Source organism: Trichoderma harzianum (genome assembly GCF_003025095.1).
Source record: "Trichoderma harzianum CBS 226.95 unplaced genomic scaffold M431scaffold_4, whole genome shotgun sequence".
Taxonomy (NCBI): Eukaryota; Fungi; Ascomycota; class Sordariomycetes; order Hypocreales; family Hypocreaceae; genus Trichoderma; species Trichoderma harzianum.
Window position 1 is genome coordinate 1,415,126 of NW_020209252.1, and position 18,992 is coordinate 1,434,117.

Genomic DNA, 18,992 nt, shown 5'->3' on the forward strand with positions numbered 1-18,992 from the left:
AACTTCCAACCCCCAAAAGGCAGCGCTTCGTCTTTCCTTCCGCACTCGCACAATCAGCCCGAAATGAGTTCCATGTTTAAAAAGAAGGGCGGCCTTGCCTTCAAGCCAAAGATCCCATCTGCTCGCCCACGCCCCGCGATCCCCGCCACAGATGTTCAAGTCGAGAAAGAGGTCGTCGAGCCGGAGTCAGTAGCGATCGCGGCGGTAGAAAGCCCAAGTTTAGATACAAGAGAGAGTTCCAGCAATGTCGCTAGCACTAGCGAGTCTGAGAATATCGCCTCTCCGGAGTCGTCCAGCATTGCGAAAACAAGCCCGATTGCTACATCTGAGCCGCCGACTCAGGATGTCTCTGGGCTGAAACCTCAAGAAAACACCGAAACGCCTGTCGAACAACAACCAAGCGTGCCAGAGATACCAGAAGTACCCCCTACTGTGGCGGAAGAAGCCGCGACAACAGGTCCGCAGCACTTTGAGCCACCGAATGTCCATAAACAACGAGAGATAACAGATGATAACATTGCGCCGGAACTTCGAGATCCACCACGCCCAACTCAAAACATCCAAGACACGGCGCAATCTTCATTACCCACAACCGAAGAAATCACACCGGTTGCTACTCCAGCACCATCCACCGGCCCGAAAACAAGAAGCAGGAGGAAAGCACCCGACTCGGCGCCAGAAAATGCCAATGGAGACGCAGACGCTGAAGCACCACCAAAGAAACGGCAGCGCAAAGCTGCGGCAAACGAAGATGGCGCCACTGCTCCGAAACCCAGACAGCGCAAATCATCCTCTCGGGATGGAACAGCAACACCCCAAACACGGGCGAGGCGAGCCCGCTCAGTAACGCCAGACGACGCAGAAACCCAGATTGTCGATTTGCAGAACCTGAAAATGACCGACTTGACAAAAGATCTGCATATTGGCAAAAAATTCAGCCGCCACGACGAACTACGGGAGCGAGAGCGACAGTCTAGAATAAAGGCCAAGCTCAAGAAGGTGCTTGGCGACAGCAGCCGCGATGGATCAGAAGCACCAGAGACACCCCAAGACGACCCGTCCATCAAAAGCAAGAGCGCTACGCCCACTGCCATGCCCACGCCGGCAGCGCCACCTGCTTCTGGCCCCCAATTCCGCATCGTCGACGGCCAGATCATCATCGATCAGAGCTCGCTGGTTATGGACAGACACGCTCGCGCCGCGGCTACAAGAGGGGACATGGAAACCGTCGAAGAAAACGACTTCACGCGGCTCATCACAAGCAGCTCCTTCATGAACACCTCCAAGCTGAGAGGACCCAACATCTGGACCGATGAGGAAACCGAGCTGTTCTACCGCGGCCTGCGCATGTTTGGCACGGAATTCGAGATGATCTCCAAGATGTTCCCCAACAAGCAGCGCCGGCACGTCAAGCTCAAGTACAACCGCGAAGAGCGCCACTGCCCGCACCTCATCAACGCAGCCCTAATAGGCGAGAAAACAGTGCGCATCGACATTGACGAGTACAAGGCCTTTACGGGCATTGAGTTCGAGTCCGTCGAGTCCATCGAGGCCGAGCAGCGCAAGATCCAGGAGGACTTTGAGGCCGAGCAGAAGCGCATCGCCGACGAGCAGGCCGAGGTCATGCGCAAGAGGCGCGAGGAGCTGTTCGCCGACGAGGACGGAGAGGACGGGAAGAAGAAGAAGAAGGGCAAGAAGAAGGGGAAACAGACTGTGCAGTACGGGCTGAATGGTGAACCGATTCTTGCAGGGGAAGCTTGATTGATTGACTGATTTCCCCACCTAATCAGTCAACTCTTCGTTGTTATTTAATTCGGAGGTTTCATTTTGTCTTCTTTTTCAAGTTATTTAGCATAGAATCGGCGTTTGGAGAGAGAAACAGACAGACAAAGCTCGGGCAAATCACTAGGGACGGAACGATGATACCCCTCATATTTTCTGAGAAAGGGGGTTTTTGCGATGCTATTCATTCGGCATTCATTCGGACAAAACACTCATCTTTCTTATCAAGAAGCGACAAGAAATGAAAAAAAACATATACTTCAATTTTTTTTTCTCTCCTTTTGCCATTACTGCGTGTGAATCCTAAGCATATCAGTCTTACTATTTACTAAAGGGGAGATAACAGTTGACGGGCTCAAGACACAATTGTTTTGCTTTAACGACGTTTTTTTGTGGTTGCCAAATTCGATTCCAATAACTTTCATCTGACCTGTCAAAGCGTCCCATCTCACTCTGTCCTATCAGTCCTGCCCCGGGTCCATTAAGCCGGCGATTTCATTCCTCTGGCCTGGCCAACCCGCGAACGATACTTGGTTTTCAAAAAGCAATACGATTGCAGCCGTCTGCCATGGGGCCATCCTACGCCTTTATGTTGCCAAGTCGTCATAATAGTCTTCGATTTGTCCCTCCTAGCCTTTCCTTACGTATTATCGTATAAGACCCTTCAATCATTTCTCAGCGCCCAAGCGGGGTTTAGGTTTTTTCCGTTTTCTTAGTTTGAAGGTGGTTCATCGTCCTCTGGCTGATCGAACAGGAAGTTGGCCGCAAGCTCCTCATTCTTGTCGCATGCAAAGTAGGCCTGGATAGCCTGGTCGCGGTCGAATCCAAGTCGACATAACTGAGAAATAGTTAGCTGAAGCCTCAATAATTACCCCAGCTTCAGAGCTTGAGAAAAAGAAACTAACCCGCTCGATAGCATCGCGCTCCTCCTCTGTGACGGAAATGGCTTGGGCACCAGGTGGCAGAGGAACATCATCCTCAGCATCCTCACCGAGCAGCTGTAGAAACTGTTCTGGATTTGAGGCAATCAGCTGGGCCAGCTGTGGGTTCCCTGCACCAAGCTGCTGAAGGATGGGCTCGAGCATTTGGGGTGACTGCTGAACCACTTGACGAAGCTGTTGGAATTGAGGGCTGTTGCGAAGGAAGTCGAGGTTACCCAACTCGGCTTGGGCGGCAGCAGCACCAGGCGACAGGGCACCGCCGGTTTGCCCGGCGGCGGCGCCTCCACCTCTCCGCTGAGCAGCGAGATCAAACAGATTAACAGCGTCGGAATCGTCAAGAGGGGCAGCGGCTGGAGCGGCGGCCTGAGGAGGGGAGACTGCTCGCTGCGTCTGCTGGACGCTCTCTGGGATACCCTTCGGACTACAGTCAGTGGAAACTATCCTCTGGGAAGGATTCAGAAGTGCTACCTACAGTGAGAAGGTACTCGACAGCTCGGTCAGGGTTGTTGAAGGCAGCGCGCATGGCGGCCTCGATCTGGGTTCTCTCGAAACCCATAGCTTCCATGTTTGCGATGGCCTCGGCGCGCTCAGAGCCCATGGCCAGGCCAGAGGGCGTGCCGGTGGAGCGGTTGGGAGTCGGAGTCGCGGGGGGAGCGGCGGCTTGAGTAGAAGACTGGACGGGGGCGGGGGGTGCAGCAGGAGTGCTGGCAACTGGCGGCGCAGGAGTAGCTGGAGGTGCTGCAGCAGCAGCAGGAGCAGCAGCAGGCTTAGGCTGTTTGGCAGAGATTAGGCGATGGACAATCGCAGCAAGGCAATCAGGGTATCGAGGCGTACCTTGTTCACCATGCAGACAACGAATCCTTTCTCCTCGATATTGTAGGACTGGACAGTATCGTCATCTTTCAAGATTTTTCCTATGCCAAGTCAGAACCAGGGCAGTGCGACGAAGCTAAGCTTAAGCCATGTCAAACCTGAGTAGATGAGCTTTTGGCTCTTGGGGTCCCAGCCCTTCTCGGCCGAAATCTTCTCCTTGACGGCGGAGATCTAATCAAAGACATGTCTGTTAGCGAGTGATGGCGATGGAAGCGACCGCATATGGAAATGCCATCGGCAAAGGCGGCGTGGCGAAAGACGTACTTTGTCTGTGGGCTCGACATCGAGGACAAATTTTTGTTGCTTGAGATCCTGGAGAAGAGACAGTCGTCAGCTAAACTGATCAGGAGCCGAAGGGAAAGCCGGCGGTCACGGCGAAGGCTATACGAGGCCCCGCGCATGCTGATCCAGAGCCAGCGACAAGACATACTCTAAATGTGACCTTCATGATGGGCAGATGTGGTGTTGCAGCGAGGAGGCTGCGTCGGCTAGGTGAGAGGTGGAGCGGGATGCCTAGCTGCTGTCGTGCCAGGCGGGCAGAGGCGGATCGATGCGCGAGAGTCGAGCAGAGGGAGAATGACAAGTGCGCCGCAGTGCGTGAGTTGCTATCACAGATGCTGTGCTCTGGCAGAGTGATCTGGATAGGATTTTGATGATATGTCGAGGCAAAGTTGGAGGAGAGGTGGCGCGGGCCGGAAGTTGTTCAGGCTGCCCTGGGCTTTTGGAGAGGGCGGGGTCGCTCTCGCTCTGAGCCTGTGTGATCAATGATTTCCAGTGGTGGAGAGCGGCAGAAGCGCTGGACCACCCCACAGCACAGCACAGCACAGCGCAGCGCAGCGCAGCACAAGGGAATGCCCTCACCTCATCTCGCCTGTACTTGTACTTGCCGCAGAAGGTACCGAGGCCATACATGCAGCTTAGTTTGCCTTTAACGCTGGCCGTTTCTGCGACGCTGATGCTGGAGTCGTGACTCTGCCAGCAAGTATATGTCTACCTGGTACCAGCAGCGGTCTCATGTGCTGTACCCGATGGCCGTCACTGAGCTGGAATTCACTAAGCGCGGGCATGGCAAGAAGTTGAGGTGACATGGCTCTGCTCAGAGTGTGTAGCCTACTAAGGTAGCAGTTTATCTTCAACACTTGCAGCAACTCATGTACCTACATACCATTACAAACAACTGCTAATGTTACCTATTTGCTGCAAATATGTTACAGCCGTTGACTCTCTCCCAATGCTACCTTATGTTACGTATTTCCCCAGTATCCAAATCCATCTGCATGCTGCACTGCAGCCTAGCCTCGCTGATGACATACGCACGCCGCTACTGCCTGCTGCCTGCCTGCCGGATGCACGCATGCATGGTATCGATATCATTATCGTGATAAGCGCAATCATAGGCCATTGATACGTTCAACTTAAGGCAATCGCTGCCCTCTGCAGAAACTTGGCAACTGCACCTCAGCCTTAGACCAGCACATGGTGATTTTCTAGCGCCGCTTAAGCTTTGTACCCAAGTACTCGTATTTCATGTTGATGCCTCAACCTCAACAAAATCTGTAACATCGTCATGTCGCTCCACCATCCAACAACGCTCGCAGAACTCTATATCGGAGCTTTGCGTGTGAAATATGCGCAATATGTTCTAAATATGTTACTACCTTCCCACTCATTTGCCTTTAGCCGTCCAACAGGACTTGACTCCTCCGTGGCTTATTAATTCACTTAACAACATGTAGAATGAGGAATATGGAATATGGGGGCCTGACAAGTGTGTATACAATTCTGATTTTATTTTGCTAAATATCGTATACCAACGAAGTGAAGCGAAAAGAGTTTGAGGTATGTGTAATATATATATCCAACGAAAAAGAGATTTAAAAAGTCATCCAACGCCACGCTCATCTAAAACTTTGGCCAACAACAAATGGTATCATCGCCATGTCCGTCCATGTCCTTCTAACTTATATATTTCCCATTTGTTTTCCGTTTTTCTGGCGTTCTCGGTGAATTTGATAAAGAGTGCGGTTCGTTAATTGTATGAAGAAGAGAATAAGAAATTTTCGCATACGTTAAGTCGTTAAGTTGGACCCTTGTGAGCTCTCATCACAGCTCCCTCCGTAGCCATTCAGGCGCAGGAGGTGCCATTCCCCTGTCGGCAAAGTCCTGCCCGCTGAGATCCAACTCAGACCGATAGGCCTTGAGCGATCTCGAGTCGAAGCTATCATTCCTGGCGAAGGGGTGGGGTGCAATTGGCAAGCTGTCGCTTCGGAAGCGGTTGAGAGAAGCATTGCTCGATCGATGGACAATGACCCGTGCCGCATCTGGAGCTGCCATGACAATGGTGCCAGGAGTCGCGAAAGGATGCGGGTCAGGAGAGTCGGATCGGAACAGAGGGTGGATGTGAGCCTCGCCGCTTGAGCTTGGCAGATCACGAAGCTCACGTCGAATGGACACAGGGCTGTAGCTTCGGCTGCGGCGTCGGGTTTGAATACGAGGCGGCTCGAGTTCAGTAAAGGACTGTGGTGACGGACTCCGGCTGGCCACGGGGCTTGCGGGAATCGTTTCCAGTCCGCGAGGCTTGCTTTGCGTTGGTGTCGAAATCTCCAGCACCGCCTCTCGGTTGTGTACGTCTACCGCGGAGGTGTCCCAGGAATCAAAGGCATCGTCGGCCATGGTGCTCCGGTTGGCAGTTGACTCAATCGACATGGAGCGGCTCCTCTCCTTAGAGGAGCGCATCTTTGACTTGCTCGAGACGGACCGGATTGACTGAGCCACATAAGTCACGGACGATGCAACGGTCTCAGCTATTGACTTGCCGTCAGCCGAATTAGAGCGGCTTCGACTTCCTCGACCATCCAGTTGCGCCATGGGGCTGGGTTGATCCACGATGGGCATCGTCTGGCTGTATCTAATAGCCTTTAGGTTGATCTTGCGCGCGCGTCCCGACTCCTCGTCTTTGCGGGCTGGCCAAGAGATGCCAGCGGCGTCCGTTGAAGCGGGCAAGACCTGGTAAACAGTATATACGAGTTGACTAGAAACAGCCAGTCCAAGAGTGACAGAAGATCCGACGAGGAGGTGTTTATTCGCGCCTCCATCGTGCTTTGTCAAGTATACCAAGCCAACGAGCGACGTTACAGTCGCAATTACACCAGCCGTGATTTCGAGACCAAAGAAAATCCCCCGCCAGAGTTTCGACTGCCCCGGGAATGTAGATAGAACATCAGCTGCAATTAGCCATCCGAGAATGATCAAAATCGCAGCATCGAATATAGCAGCGATAGTCGATGCTATCCTGCCCGGCGATGTCTGGGAAATGCTGACGCTAACTGCGCTTTGCGTGCACATCGTGGCCATCGTCGTGATGAGAGCAAACGCTCCCAATGCCAAAGAAATCATTCGAGCCATTGCGTTTAGAATGAGAGTCGCCAGCCAAAGGAGGAAATTCGAAAGAAGGAGAAAAGGAGTGCTCGTGGAAGAATTCCAGTATGAAGGAGGGGACTGAAACACAGAGGCTTGCGGCAGCCAACTGATTGGTCACCAACGAATGACGATGCAGGCGCCCAGAGGCAGTTAACCGACAGCTTAGCCAGGAATATAAAACGATGAGATGTAAAGATAAAAATAACAATTGATTGCAGCCAACAAAACGATCCCAAGGTGCAAGTTGTGATGCTGCTGGGCTGTTCGGCTCTAGTGCGATTGCCTAGGCCCGGCAGATGGTGGGATTCCGGGGCTTGTGATTTTTGTGATAAGTGACAGTCGAGACAGGTGACAGCAGCCACGGTACAAGTAAACGAAGGTCGGCAGAAAAGCCAGTAATAGTTGGTTTCATTGATTCGATTGGGTCGGGATGGGAAAAGAGTGTTACAATGGCTTGGGAGCAAGCATTCCGAAGGAGAGGGGAAGAGATTGTGAGTCCAACAGGAGGGTGGATTACCTGCAGAGAAAAGAGAAAACAGAAGAAGAGGAGGGAAAAGAAGGAAAGGCAAAAGGCCGTGCCTGGGGATGAGGGGGAAGAGCTACACTAAAAGCTGGCGGAATCTCATGCTGTCGGGGAATATTGACGCGTTCGGGGGTGTCATGGATTATACAAGTACGAAGTAACAAAGTAGGCTTTTGTGCTAAACAAGGTGCGCGGAAGGGCATCCGGGCAGTGTGGACTTGGGAAGCAAAGCGAAAAAAAAAAAGTGAGATTTTTTCTTCGCCGGGTGGATGCAGGGAACAGGGGACGGCACATCTTGGGAAGGGCAACCTTGCATCGTGACAGGGGTTTGTCAAACCTTGGGTTGCTTGGCCTTCAGCCCAGCTTGTTGTTGTTTTTTCCTAGTACTGTACTCGTAGTATAAACAACATGGGCCCGGGAGAAAAGATGGCGGAGCAGCCGGAGAGCCTTGCTCGTGTGCCTGGAACTTGGCCGGACGGCACTTTTTTAGTGCCGGGTACTAACGTTTGGAGCAAGCTTGGTTTTTTGCCATGTGCAAGCTACTCGTACTTGGTACATTGTACATTTTTTGTGCGATTATGTCGGGCCAAAAGTATATTATATGACCATTGCCAATAGATGCAAAACATGCTTTTGTGCTTCGTATGACCAGCGCCGAGATGGTTGTATCATATACGAAAGAGAACACGGCAGTTGCTGGACTCGGACGAGCATGCCCAAAGCAGACACAGGACTCAGCTCGCTATGCCCATGGTTTAAACTATGTGAAAGTCAACTTGATCTTACGGTATCAACCCTTGGTGGGCTTCCAAACCCACATTCACTCATCAAAGTGGAAATGGAAGGGATGAAGAAAGACAAGAGAATACAGTAATAAGTCACAGACGAAGCCATTCGTTTTGAAGGGCCTAGGGTGCGAAACCCCGATACCGCCTGGCCTCTCTCTCTAGGCCGCGCAAAAGACAGTGCAAAGAACCAAAGGAGGTCCACGGCTCTGGGACAACGGCCGCGTTCCATCTTAGCACTTGGACGAATTTGGTCCCGGAGTCATGGAAACTCCTGGCACGGAGTCATCGGGGGGGTCGGATCCATAATTCGGGCAGAGACTCCATCGCAGTGACAGGCACGGGAGGAGAAAACAGTGAAGAACTTTCCAGCTCCATAATTGCACACACTGTCTTTATTTAGTATTTCATGGATGTTATTTGGTTATTTTCCCTTAAAACTGGGCCAAGGTTGTTTTTGTTTGCATGGCCCTATCCCACTTGGTTCGTCGCCCGGCTTCGCAATCCCCCCCGTCTGAGTTAGGGCTCGGTTTGATTCCATGATAGACCCGAGGTTGGCATTTCTCGGGAAAGCTTCTTTCCCTTCCTCTTTGGGCTGTGAAATCATAGGTGCCGTCGGATTATGAATACGGGAATTGGGTAGTACAATGACGAGTGGTCGTATAGAAGCTTTTTCTACTCTTACGGATTACTCTTATAGTGCTAACCTAGAGAATACCCTTCGCATCTGCCGCTGTATACATCATACAGAAGAAGCCCAGGCAACCAGCATCCCGTATCCAAAATTACACAGTACATAAGATTGATAGCTACTTGTCTCGTAATAGAAGAAAGTAGCGATATCATTACCGAAAAGCTCCGAATCGCTGTGATACTCGCACTGTAGCCGCTGGCTTGCAGGACATCCACTCCCTACAGCACGTATATGCAAAACGAGAATGCACAAGCAAGGGAAATCTCGTTGAGCGGCCCATTTTCGCTTCTCTCTTCGTCATGTGCCTAACCATCCATCCCATGTCCGCATCTCACTCTGTCCGTGTCTTCGTCAGCTTTCTCATCTCATCTCAGATTTGTCTCTTCCCCCGTGGCCGAGTGGAAACCGTTGCCGGGCTGCCCTCCCCTGAACAAGAGACAAGAGCCACGTTTTGTAAGGGCGACTGGGAAGACAGATTACTCAGAGACAAAATAGAGCGTCCTCCGTTTCAATGTCTCTCGGGCCCCAAAATCCCCTTGTCAATTTCCATGACAGCAAAGCTTCCCCCCGAGCTGAGACGCGAAACACAGCGCGCAATCAATGGAAACATGGCCCCCGACTAAAGCGCCGCAGTGGCTTGCCGTAGTAGTACCAGGTAGCAAGCAGCATTAGAGCTGGAGCGTGCTTTTTTTCAGCGGTCTCAGTACCTAGCTTCAAAGTGCGCAGGTGGAGAGCCCCCTTTTGGGCTGTTTGCTGTGTGCCCCGAGCATCAAAAACAAGCCTCACGATGACGACGAAGTCTCACCAAAGGGCTGCAGAACATGTTCGTCTCAGCCCCAGAGGGCAATCTCGCCAGAATTCCTCAGCCACGTGCGACAGGATCTGCGACATTGGGCGGTGTTGAAGAAAAAAAGAGCCCTGGAGCCGTCGCTTTTTCTGCAGGGAGAGTGAGAAAAGGTCCCCATCGGTACCTGCATTGGCGGCTCATCTGCACGTAATCATTTCCCTCCTTTTTTTCGTCTTCACTGTTTGCAACGGCTGTTCGCATATATATTAGGAGCAATATACCGGTACAAACAAAGTACCCAGGTCGGAACGCCTGAAAAGGGAAATCAGTGCGATTGATCTTTAACACTTGGACTGAGTGTGTACCCGTATTAGCAATCAATTTGTTCCCAGTACACGATTACATCAAATCCATTGTTCCTGAGCACAGTGCAGTTACTACTTGCACACTCAGGCACCACAACGTGCGGCCCGCCGCGGAATCCAAACTTCACCAGGCACCGGCAAATTCCAAAAAGCTACCGCTTCAGGCAAGGGGCCCTTTTGTCGCTGTACGAGTTTGCGTGCTTGCACTGGGTCTTCTATCTCTTGCGTCCCAAGTGGAGCGGGATCCAAACTGCTGAAGGCCCCTTGCAGCTCAGCTTACCAAGTACTTTGAAGCGATTCCACGGATTGGCCAGTAGAATGCAAACAAAATTGGAGGCGCCTGCAGGCCTGTCCTGTCCCAGCTGAGGAGCCGTGGGCTATTTTCTGCGAATCCTGACTAAATGATGCAAGTATGACAAGTGCTGCATGGACAGTAACGCACATGCGTTTTCTGCATTCCTGTTGATCTTTGTACAATGGCGGTTTGTCTACCTTCTAAAGCAGGTTGATCACATCACATCACTTTATGTCTATTTTTAACAATGATAAGGTATTGCCAAGTTGTCCGTGGCATGACGTCAACTTGCACAGGGTCTCTCCAGAAGCAGCAACGTTCCATTACCAGAAAGAGCACGTCCAATGTAAGATAATCGGACAGCAATCGGAGGCATTGCCTACCATTGAATAAACGACAGGATATTCCTCGCTCAAAGTCCGATTTCGCTCTCTGCACCTACAAGGGAAAGCGAGATTGAATGCTACGCTGATTTATCTAATGAAATGAAATCGAATTGCCAGAAAAGTGACAGCAAAGTACTCCATACGCCGATCTACCTTATTCAAGATGCAATGCTAGGGTAGGTGTCAAAAAAGACCGGGTCGGATTCTAGAAATGTTCTATTCACGGCAACATCGCGATCTACTTCCTTGTTGGTGATTCCAATTCTTATCGCGTGGCCTTCTTCTTCGTTGTCATTCATGGTCCATGCATTTGTGTCACCTGTTCCAGCCCAGCTCAACTTCTTTGTCTCGCATACCAGCGACAAAGTCTGTGCTGGAGTAGCAATGATTTGCTACCTCCTCCATTCCAGCACAAAGGCTGATCAGCTCAAAGATGGCCTTTCGTGGGGTTGTGGCCCCTTCGACACTCATGTGATATCTACAACGTGTCGTGCAAGTGCCGATAAGCTGCCTTACCCATTGGTGACTGTGGCAACCATTCTAATGTATAGGTGCCTTATCATGAAGCACAGACAATGGGAGGGGGATTCTATTTACACGTATCGAAGGATCCAGCTATCAGGTTCCTCTTCTTGGCATCCTAGTGGGCTCCATGAAGAATGTTTGATGAACGGGAATTAGACTGGTATACTACTCTTCATCCCGATAATCTATTACTGTCTATTAACTCTTCCTCTTCGTCAACTTTTGACTGTTTTATCTAGCATAAAGCCCCAAGGGATAATCTCCCTCGCATATATACAACCGTCTCGGTACAAATTAACTACTATATTCATAGGTACAGAAGGTAATATCTACAAGCACAGACCATACTCAACACCCTACACATTACTCGGCTCAACGTTGGCCCTGTGCACCTCTATGCCAAACCGTTGCTATTTGTCTCCCACACAGAGTCACCTGGTCTATCACATGGCCTTTGCACGGACACACAAACGTCTGTGTGTCGATTGCATCCTCGTATACGCGGAACCGTGCGGTCGCGGTATCCAATTCATGCACCCGGTCCTCTCAATCTTGGAGAACCTCCCCTTAACTGTACAGTGAGAGAGCTGGGTTCCAAAGCCGAACCTTGAGGATTCGATTCCTTAGCTTCGATTACAGGAGATTTGACACGGGTCGTTTCCTCGCCTAAACGGATATCGCTATTATTTCCCAAGGAACAATTCTCATTTGCACGCTGCCTGGATTGTTTCAAGGCTGGTTCCCGCTATTTCTGACCATGACCCTACCAGCCCGTCGGATACCGCGTCGATCAGGCTGTCGCACCCCATTTAGGTTCTGAGGAGAGGGAGATTTGTCATGTTCACACTCTGTACGTATCCGAGGCATCTCGGATATCCCACGACATTGACTCGAGGCTTGGCTAATAATCGCTGCATGAGTCGTCGTCCTCGTACTCGTAATTGCCAAGTCTGCCTGATTTTGCGGCTCTAGTACTCCGTCCGAGGGTCAGCCAACTTTGACCACTCCTTGGCCCACCGTTGGGATTCTTCCTTTGACGCCTTGTCATCTCCAGATTCTGCAGCTTTTTCTAGGGCAATCTCCGATAATAGACTGAACATGTCAGCCCTGCCATTGGACGCGGCAGTGAAGAGGTGTCTCTCTGCCGCATCCCTGTCGCTTACGCGAAGCAATTTGCCGAGCTCAATGTCTGCCTCAATAAGCCCTATCTCGGACAGGGACTCGAAGATTGCTCGTGCTTCATCATGCCTGCTCGTCTTGACAAATGCCTTTCCCATGCATAGCTGACAGTAAGGCTTCCATTCGAAGCCTGCTGCCCCCACCTGGAGCGCCCGTTGAAGGGCTCTGATTGCAGCCTCGTAATTCCCCTGCTCATACTGCAATTCGCCCTCCACTGTTAGAGCGTCAGGGTCTCTGGCTGTCGAGACGAGTTGCTTGAATCGAGCTTCGACTTTTCGGAGCTGAGCGACCCGACCGTAGGCTCCTGATCTGGCAAGATGCCGAGCAAGCGACAATATGGAAGGCCGATAGCCGGCTTCGGATGCCGATGCCCAAAGGGCGGTTGCAAATGCATCTGCACTCCGAGGACCTCGGATTTGACGCATGATGCAAGCCGTCTCATGAATCAACTCGACGGGGAAGCCGTTTTCTTTAGCATAGATCAGTGACTAATCAACAACGAGTGATGAATGAAGATAGGGATAAAGATTAGCATACTGCCTGTCAATGTGGTAGACCATGGATCTGAGCCTCGGCTGATGGCCTCGTGAAACTTTTCGGCACATTTATAATACTCTTCTGGAGTATGCAGTTGAAAGGCATCTGGGTTTCTGCTGATAACAGCTTCTAAGGATGACTGCGGAATCTCAGATAATTTGAATACTTCGAGCGGTGATGGTCCAGTTCTTTGCAGCCTGGGGACCGCATAGTGTCGCGATTGTCCAAGTTTGCTAGGTGATGATGTTTGTCGCTGGATAATAGAATTCGTTGTGGAGGCAATTCTTAGTGAGCGTGCTGAAGAGACCAAAGGCCAAATAGCCTTGCAGTAGCGGCAGGTCGACATGATATTAGTCAAAGAGCCGAGTTGAATATAGAAACGCAGCTCTCATGCGTCACAATCCAATGGAGTGCTTGAAGAAGATGAATATCTCGGTTCTTCAAGCTGGCGTAGGCAGGGAGAGTAAATGATGCAGAACTGTCTCTTTGAGTGACTCTGATGAAGTGATGATTCAATTATCCAAAGAATTTGCGTGAAATCAGATTCTCATCGACCTTATCGACTTCGAATTTGCGTTATAGTTTCATGAGCCTGAGAATCGATGATAGTGATAATGTGGCTCGGACGATAAGTGAGAGGTTGCTTTTTGGGCGCATTCGCTCAAGCGGACGGCCAATCAGACGCGCTAACTCAGGACCCCACCGAAATTTTTTTGAGCTCGAACCTCAAACCATCGCAATCGATTAAGACGAAAAGTGAGTTCCAAGAACAAACAAAATCTCAAAAAAATATTTTATAAGGAGAAACGAACTTCTTATTCAATTTTATCGTCAATCGAGGAGGAATTGAAGTAACTCGTCAAGGAATTCTGGATATACGACGCGTCGGAAGCAGATATCAAACTCTGTGTGAAAATTTCACACAGCTGAATCTCATCGCCCAACATGGTTGTTCAGACCAGGAGAAGAAAGGCCCTGCAAGAGGCAGAGGAGCCAACAAAGTCAAGCCCCGCGCGCAAGATGCCGGTGAGGGAGAAGGAGGATGATGCGGATGTGCCAGCAAAGGCCACACCAGCAAAGGCAACGCCAGCAAAGCGTACACCAGCAAAGAAGACCACGCCGGCCAAGGAGACACCAGCCAAGGAGACTCCGGTCAAGGGCACTCTCATGGTTTTTGATGACGAAGATGAATCCGAATTTCAAACTCCAGTTGGCAAAGAAGATGAATCTGAATATAAAACTCCTACAGAGTCAAATAGCGCCCCCAAAGCAGCAGAGGTGGAAGACGAGGAAGAGGATAGCGACGATGAGGCACCCGAGGCTGTGTCCACCACCAAGGCCGCTGAGGACATCAAGAAGTCTGCTCAAGCCGCCCAGAAGGCTGCTCAGGAGTATGTTTCCCTAATGCCACCTTTGATATGTTCTTCCTTAGACTAATTATTTGACCAGGCAAGCCGCCTCACTAAAGCGCAAGCGTCAGCAGCGCGATGAGCTCCTCAAGAAACAAGCCGAGGAGCGCAAGAAGGCCGAAGAAGCCAAGCCGCAAAACGACCAGCCCGAAGCCAGGCAAACCAAATCTGACGCCAGAGCAAGGAAGCGAACAGAAAAGTCCCAGATCCCAACTGTCCTGCCCGCGGAGTTCCTGACAGACTCTTCGAGTGAAGATGAGGCCGATGATTCCACTGAGGTCGCCGCAGGACCCAAGAGGCGAAAGGTGGCGGGCGTCGAGAAGAGACTGACGCGCCTGGATGCCGGGCCCAAGGACGAAGTGGTCAAGTCGACGGTGTATCGGGTGGCCAAGAAGACGGACGAGAGGATGGCGCCGAAGCTGAAGAAGCACACGAAGTCTTCCAAGGAGCTGCTCTTGAAGCGAAACAGGCCTGCGGCTGCGAAAGCTGGAACTGGATTCTTTAAGAGGAAATGAAGTTTTAGGGCGGCAGCGGTCTACGTCGACTACCTTACATATGATGATACCCAAACCGTCATAACTACTACTTCTTCCCCGAGAGCGTTTGCTCAGAAGGATAATACATATATCGCATACCAGCCTCACCGACAACTTGAGGATGATTTGTCAACAGTATAAGCGGCAATTCAGACTCTAGGCGGCTCATACAATATCGTGGGTAAAGCACACGGGCGAAAACATCAATTCGGGAGGGAGAGCTTCTCCATAGACAACCAAGCGACAATTTTACAAAGTATTACTAAAAATGGCCATGGATTTGTTCTGTAAATATCTAGGTTCTATAGAATGGGAGTTTAATGTACATCTTTTGTGTTCCTGAGTCTCTCAACTGTACATGGGCTACTTGCATCTTTATTCGTGCATCTCTTTCCAGTAAATGGAAATTACTAGGCACCCAGTATCAAGATTTGAAGTGAGGCAATACCCTAAATGGCATTCTCAACGTTGATGCTTGTATAGATGAACGACTTGTAAACTTGGTTGAGAGTGTCTCATCCAAGTGTTGATCCATCATCTACTGATCATTCACATATGACAAGTCAATCATATCGGCACTCATACATGCCCAAACGGAGATAAACTTATCGTTCCTTTTCTCCCCCTTTTTTTTTCTTCCTTGTAGGTTTCTCCAGAATATCACATATAACAAAACGACCACAAAAAAGAAAAAAAATCCCCTTAATATACTTGTAACACAAACCTTGTTCATCTCACATTTCACCATCCACAGCGTCATTCAGCATCATCCTCTAAAAGGCTCTCTTCTTTTCTCCCCCTTCTCTATTTCCCTTTTCTCTCCCGATCAAAGGGTTACAGTCACACCTTTTTAAGAATGCAACGCTACAGGCGCTTGTGACGATATACGAGTACGTGCAGCATGCGTCTAAGCTAAGCGCCTCCGGATGCAACGCAAATACCTGCCGGCATGCCGCCTTGGGTAGCTAGATGTGGCATACTCGTATGTGCACTGCATTGCGATAACAGGTCATTTGGTCATTTGACTTAAGATCTCACCCAAATAGTGGCTACTTGGTGTTGACTGAATCCTTGTCCTCAGCTGGCAAAGGGACAACTCTGATGCCGTGTTTGTTGGGCCGCGGCGAGCTGATAATGATGATGATAGTGATGACGATCACGAAACGTGAGAGAAACAATGATCCTTGCATGTGAAACGCGGTGACTTCACTTCTCTACCCCAATCACCCGGGTGACTCCAGCTCTCATTGGTCTCGGCATATCATAGCGAGATTCTTGCAAAAAGAGGCGTCCGGCAACCGAAGCGGAATGTTCTCTCCGTCACGCTAAAGAGTCTATTTATACAGCAAAGGATCAGGCCAATTTACTTGATGTTCGCTTATATGCAGTACTCAGCCAACATGCGTGTGAAAGACCGTTCGAGAATCCAACCTGATATCGGATGTTCGGAAAGCGCTGCCGCAAAAGACATATCACATAGACCAAAGCCAATCTTTTTTTACAGAATTCACCATAGATCATGCTTACCCCTACCACTACTATAATTCTTGGCAGCTCAAGTCCAGCTTTGAAACGTCAGTATTGGTCAGGTAGGACTTGGCGTTTGGAAAATTTAGTGATCAACGACATAATTAGAAGGCAACCGGTTGAATGAGAGAATCATTGGTTCCGAATTGTAGGAAGCGCAGGAAGCGCAGATGGTAGTGCCCTTGCGAGGATCATCCCAGCTTTAAACGCATCATGCATGAAGTTTCGGGCCAATGGGAACCGTACGTCGCCATTCTGCTTTGACAGCAGCTTCCCAGTGCGATTGTATATTGCCACTCGCTGATATGGCTGCTTTTTTGGTCATTTATGACAGTATATCGGCAGTCGGAAGTCTCTCCTTGGATAAACCAAGCCAATAGTCAGAGAGCACGGCATGATTCATTCCCGAGAGGTAAGTCGAGCACCAACAATGTACTCTTATACCAAAGGCGTGCTTCATCTCATTCGTCGCCAGAAGACTTGGCCTGACCATGGAGGATATCTTTATCCGATGGCTCTCCTGGTAGTCCCCATAATGACCTTAAGAGATATTCCAATGGCAAATTGGAGCTCTTTTAAGTAGGTGGCTGTACCAATAGTATCGAGTAGTCAACATCCATTCAGTAGGCTGAGGCGAAGGGGCTTGCTTGAGACAGAGATGGCGCAAGGACATCTGAGCTTGGCTAGTACGTGCTAGGTAGTTGATCGACAGCGTAGCATGTCTGCCAATCAGGACGTGATCCAGGTGCCCGGTGGACTTCAGCTTCTCAATTGTCCCAATTTCTTTCTAATATCAGCCTCAAGTCTCAGTTGGCAGCCCAGATGGAGTAGAGTATGCCACCAGTGGCTTGAAACAACTGGAGCCGGACGGATACACGGGCGCGGCGTGGCTTGAAGCTTGTGACTGAAACTCTTCGGCCAGGCGGACCAGTCCGAGCCCTCTTTTTCCACTCGTCCCGCAGGCAGTTATTTGCACGGGATTGCATTCCACAGACAGAAACTGGGTTGATTTCCCGTATTAGCGAGTCATGTTCTGCACGGGTGACACATCATTCTGCTGCCATGAGATCAAGTGGGGGATGGGAGGTTTGATAGACAGACAACCAACACCTAGTGCCTCCCGGGGAGATGCATATTGCCCCGTGCGGCAGTTGAGAGCATCCACCAGCCATGTGCCGTCGGCCGTTGGAGGCGTTGCGACCGATGCCGCGCCAATAGTCGCAGTATAGCTCCTTTCGGTGACGGTAGCATCGCCGCACAGGTCGGACATATCTCTAGACGAGCTTCTATGCGGCTCTCGCGCGGAGTAGGCTCTGTAGATGGCAATCCATGCCGGTCGTTTCTGTCGGGCAGTTTGCAAATCCCCTAGCGCCTCGTTTGGCCTGTGCATCTTGGAATCGACACCAGTACAGCATCTGATGGCGGTTACCCTGGATAAGCAAGAATCCAAGCAGCGAGATGCTCGCATGTATGACATGTGAGGTACGAAGTAAATATCGAGCGTTGTGTCACATCGTCGGAGGTAAAGGCATCGATCAGCTCCGCTGTGCTTTCGAGTCAACCGTGCGGCTCCAGTGCTTTAAGTCAATGGCCGTTCAGGTGACTATTGATATGGCTCTTCCGCAGACCTACGGATATAGGATTCTGCCTTGCAGCTCCGACCTGCAGCGCCAATGGGAACAAGACTCGGTGCTGCAACCTAACGGTGACAGAGCAAGACCGGCCAACTTGGACAATAAGCGGCTGGCTACCCCGTCGGATTTGCTATCCTCGAAATACCTCCAACCACCCAGTCGTAGCAGGGCATCGCATGTACTCGGTCCAAATAGAGGCTAGAATATGCAAATCTCTGCACGTCGTAAAGTGCAGACAGGTGCCTTGCAGAAACCATGGTTCGACAAGCGACCCCTTGCTCAGTAGCCCTGGTCCCACGACCAATGCGACCTTGTTTCTCCTTTCCGGCGAATGGCATTGCATGAAACGTGCCAGGGCCAGTTGAATCATTGACTTCGGCTTGTTCCCTCCCAGTTCCCCCGGCGCCAGAGTGATTTGGAAAAAGGAAATGGGAACAAGGCACAGGAGGAAGGGAGACGACACGAAAGCCATGTGGCAAAGTGCCGTGGACTAATTAATTAATCGTTTGAGAATGACGCCAGCCACCGTGATTCAGATCCGTCCGTGGAATGATGGCCACTTCCCCCGCAGTTGCAAATTGGCTGTTGCATGCTGCCTTGCACGTCTCCTGCGTGTACGGAATATTCATATGTGCAACAGGAGAGTCTGCTACCGCTCTTCCAGCTGCAACAAGTCGTGCTAGTCGTATAGAATTTACGGCATACGCATACTAATACCCAGCAGTGGCTTGATAAGAGAGAGGGCGCAGCCAAGCTGAGAGTTGGCAATGGACGCCTCTCGGCGGCTGGAGCGC

General features: G+C 50.7%; 7 protein-coding genes across 7 annotated transcripts; 3 read left to right on the top strand and 4 right to left on the bottom strand.

Annotated features, from left to right (window-relative positions):
• Positions 1-63: 63 nt before the first annotated feature.
• Positions 64-1,761, top strand: M431DRAFT_480342 (hypothetical protein; the record flags this gene model as incomplete). Its single annotated transcript, XM_024915856.1, has 1 exon — positions 64-1,761. The coding sequence occupies one exon, from the start codon at positions 64-66 to the stop codon at positions 1,759-1,761; it is 1,698 nt and encodes a 565-aa protein (XP_024776369.1).
• Positions 1,762-2,494: 733 nt separating this feature from the next.
• Positions 2,495-4,044, bottom strand: M431DRAFT_493169 (hypothetical protein; the record flags this gene model as incomplete). Its single annotated transcript, XM_024917081.1, has 7 exons — positions 2,495-2,620; positions 2,688-3,137; positions 3,196-3,495; positions 3,558-3,637; positions 3,695-3,767; positions 3,861-3,908; positions 4,027-4,044. The coding sequence occupies 7 exons, from the start codon at positions 4,042-4,044 to the stop codon at positions 2,495-2,497; spliced, it is 1,095 nt and encodes a 364-aa protein (XP_024776370.1).
• A 1,655-nt stretch (positions 4,045-5,699) lies between these two features.
• M431DRAFT_79837 (hypothetical protein) lies at positions 5,700-7,001 on the bottom strand (the record flags this gene model as incomplete). Its single annotated transcript, XM_024922869.1, has 1 exon — positions 5,700-7,001. The coding sequence occupies one exon, from the start codon at positions 6,999-7,001 to the stop codon at positions 5,700-5,702; it is 1,302 nt and encodes a 433-aa protein (XP_024776371.1).
• Positions 7,002-11,508: 4,507 nt separating this feature from the next.
• Positions 11,509-12,151, top strand: M431DRAFT_384908 (hypothetical protein). The gene has a single exon (XM_024914741.1). The coding sequence runs from the start codon at positions 11,773-11,775 to the stop codon at positions 11,956-11,958; it is 186 nt and encodes a 61-aa protein (XP_024776372.1). The 5' UTR covers positions 11,509-11,772; the 3' UTR covers positions 11,959-12,151.
• Positions 12,152-12,344: 193 nt separating this feature from the next.
• On the bottom strand, positions 12,345-13,438 carry M431DRAFT_80503 (hypothetical protein; the record flags this gene model as incomplete). The annotated part of the gene is made up of 2 exons (XM_024922954.1): positions 12,345-13,024; positions 13,093-13,438. The coding sequence occupies 2 exons, from the start codon at positions 13,436-13,438 to the stop codon at positions 12,345-12,347; spliced, it is 1,026 nt and encodes a 341-aa protein (XP_024776373.1).
• A 404-nt stretch (positions 13,439-13,842) lies between these two features.
• On the top strand, positions 13,843-15,386 carry M431DRAFT_518439 (hypothetical protein). The gene is made up of 2 exons (XM_024920367.1): positions 13,843-14,483; positions 14,542-15,386. Exons 1-2 carry the CDS (start codon positions 14,038-14,040, stop codon positions 15,014-15,016), a joined length of 921 nt encoding a protein of 306 aa, XP_024776374.1. The 5' UTR covers positions 13,843-14,037; the 3' UTR covers positions 15,017-15,386.
• A 2,196-nt stretch (positions 15,387-17,582) lies between these two features.
• On the bottom strand, positions 17,583-17,954 carry M431DRAFT_3827 (hypothetical protein; the record flags this gene model as incomplete). The annotated part of the gene is made up of 1 exon (XM_024914723.1): positions 17,583-17,954. The coding sequence occupies one exon, from the start codon at positions 17,952-17,954 to the stop codon at positions 17,583-17,585; it is 372 nt and encodes a 123-aa protein (XP_024776375.1).
• Between the last annotated feature and the right edge of the window lie 1,038 nt (positions 17,955-18,992).

Coding starts and splice junctions, on each gene's coding strand:
- M431DRAFT_384908 (XM_024914741.1), top strand. CDS start 11,773: ATGCCAAACCGTTGCTATTTGTCTCCCACACAGAGTCACCTGGTCTAT.
- M431DRAFT_518439 (XM_024920367.1), top strand. CDS start 14,038: ATGGTTGTTCAGACCAGGAGAAGAAAGGCCCTGCAAGAGGCAGAGGAG. Junction 14,484..14,541: donor GCCCAGAAGGCTGCTCAGGA/GTATGTTTCCCT, acceptor TTATTTGACCAG/GCAAGCCGCCTCACTAAAGC.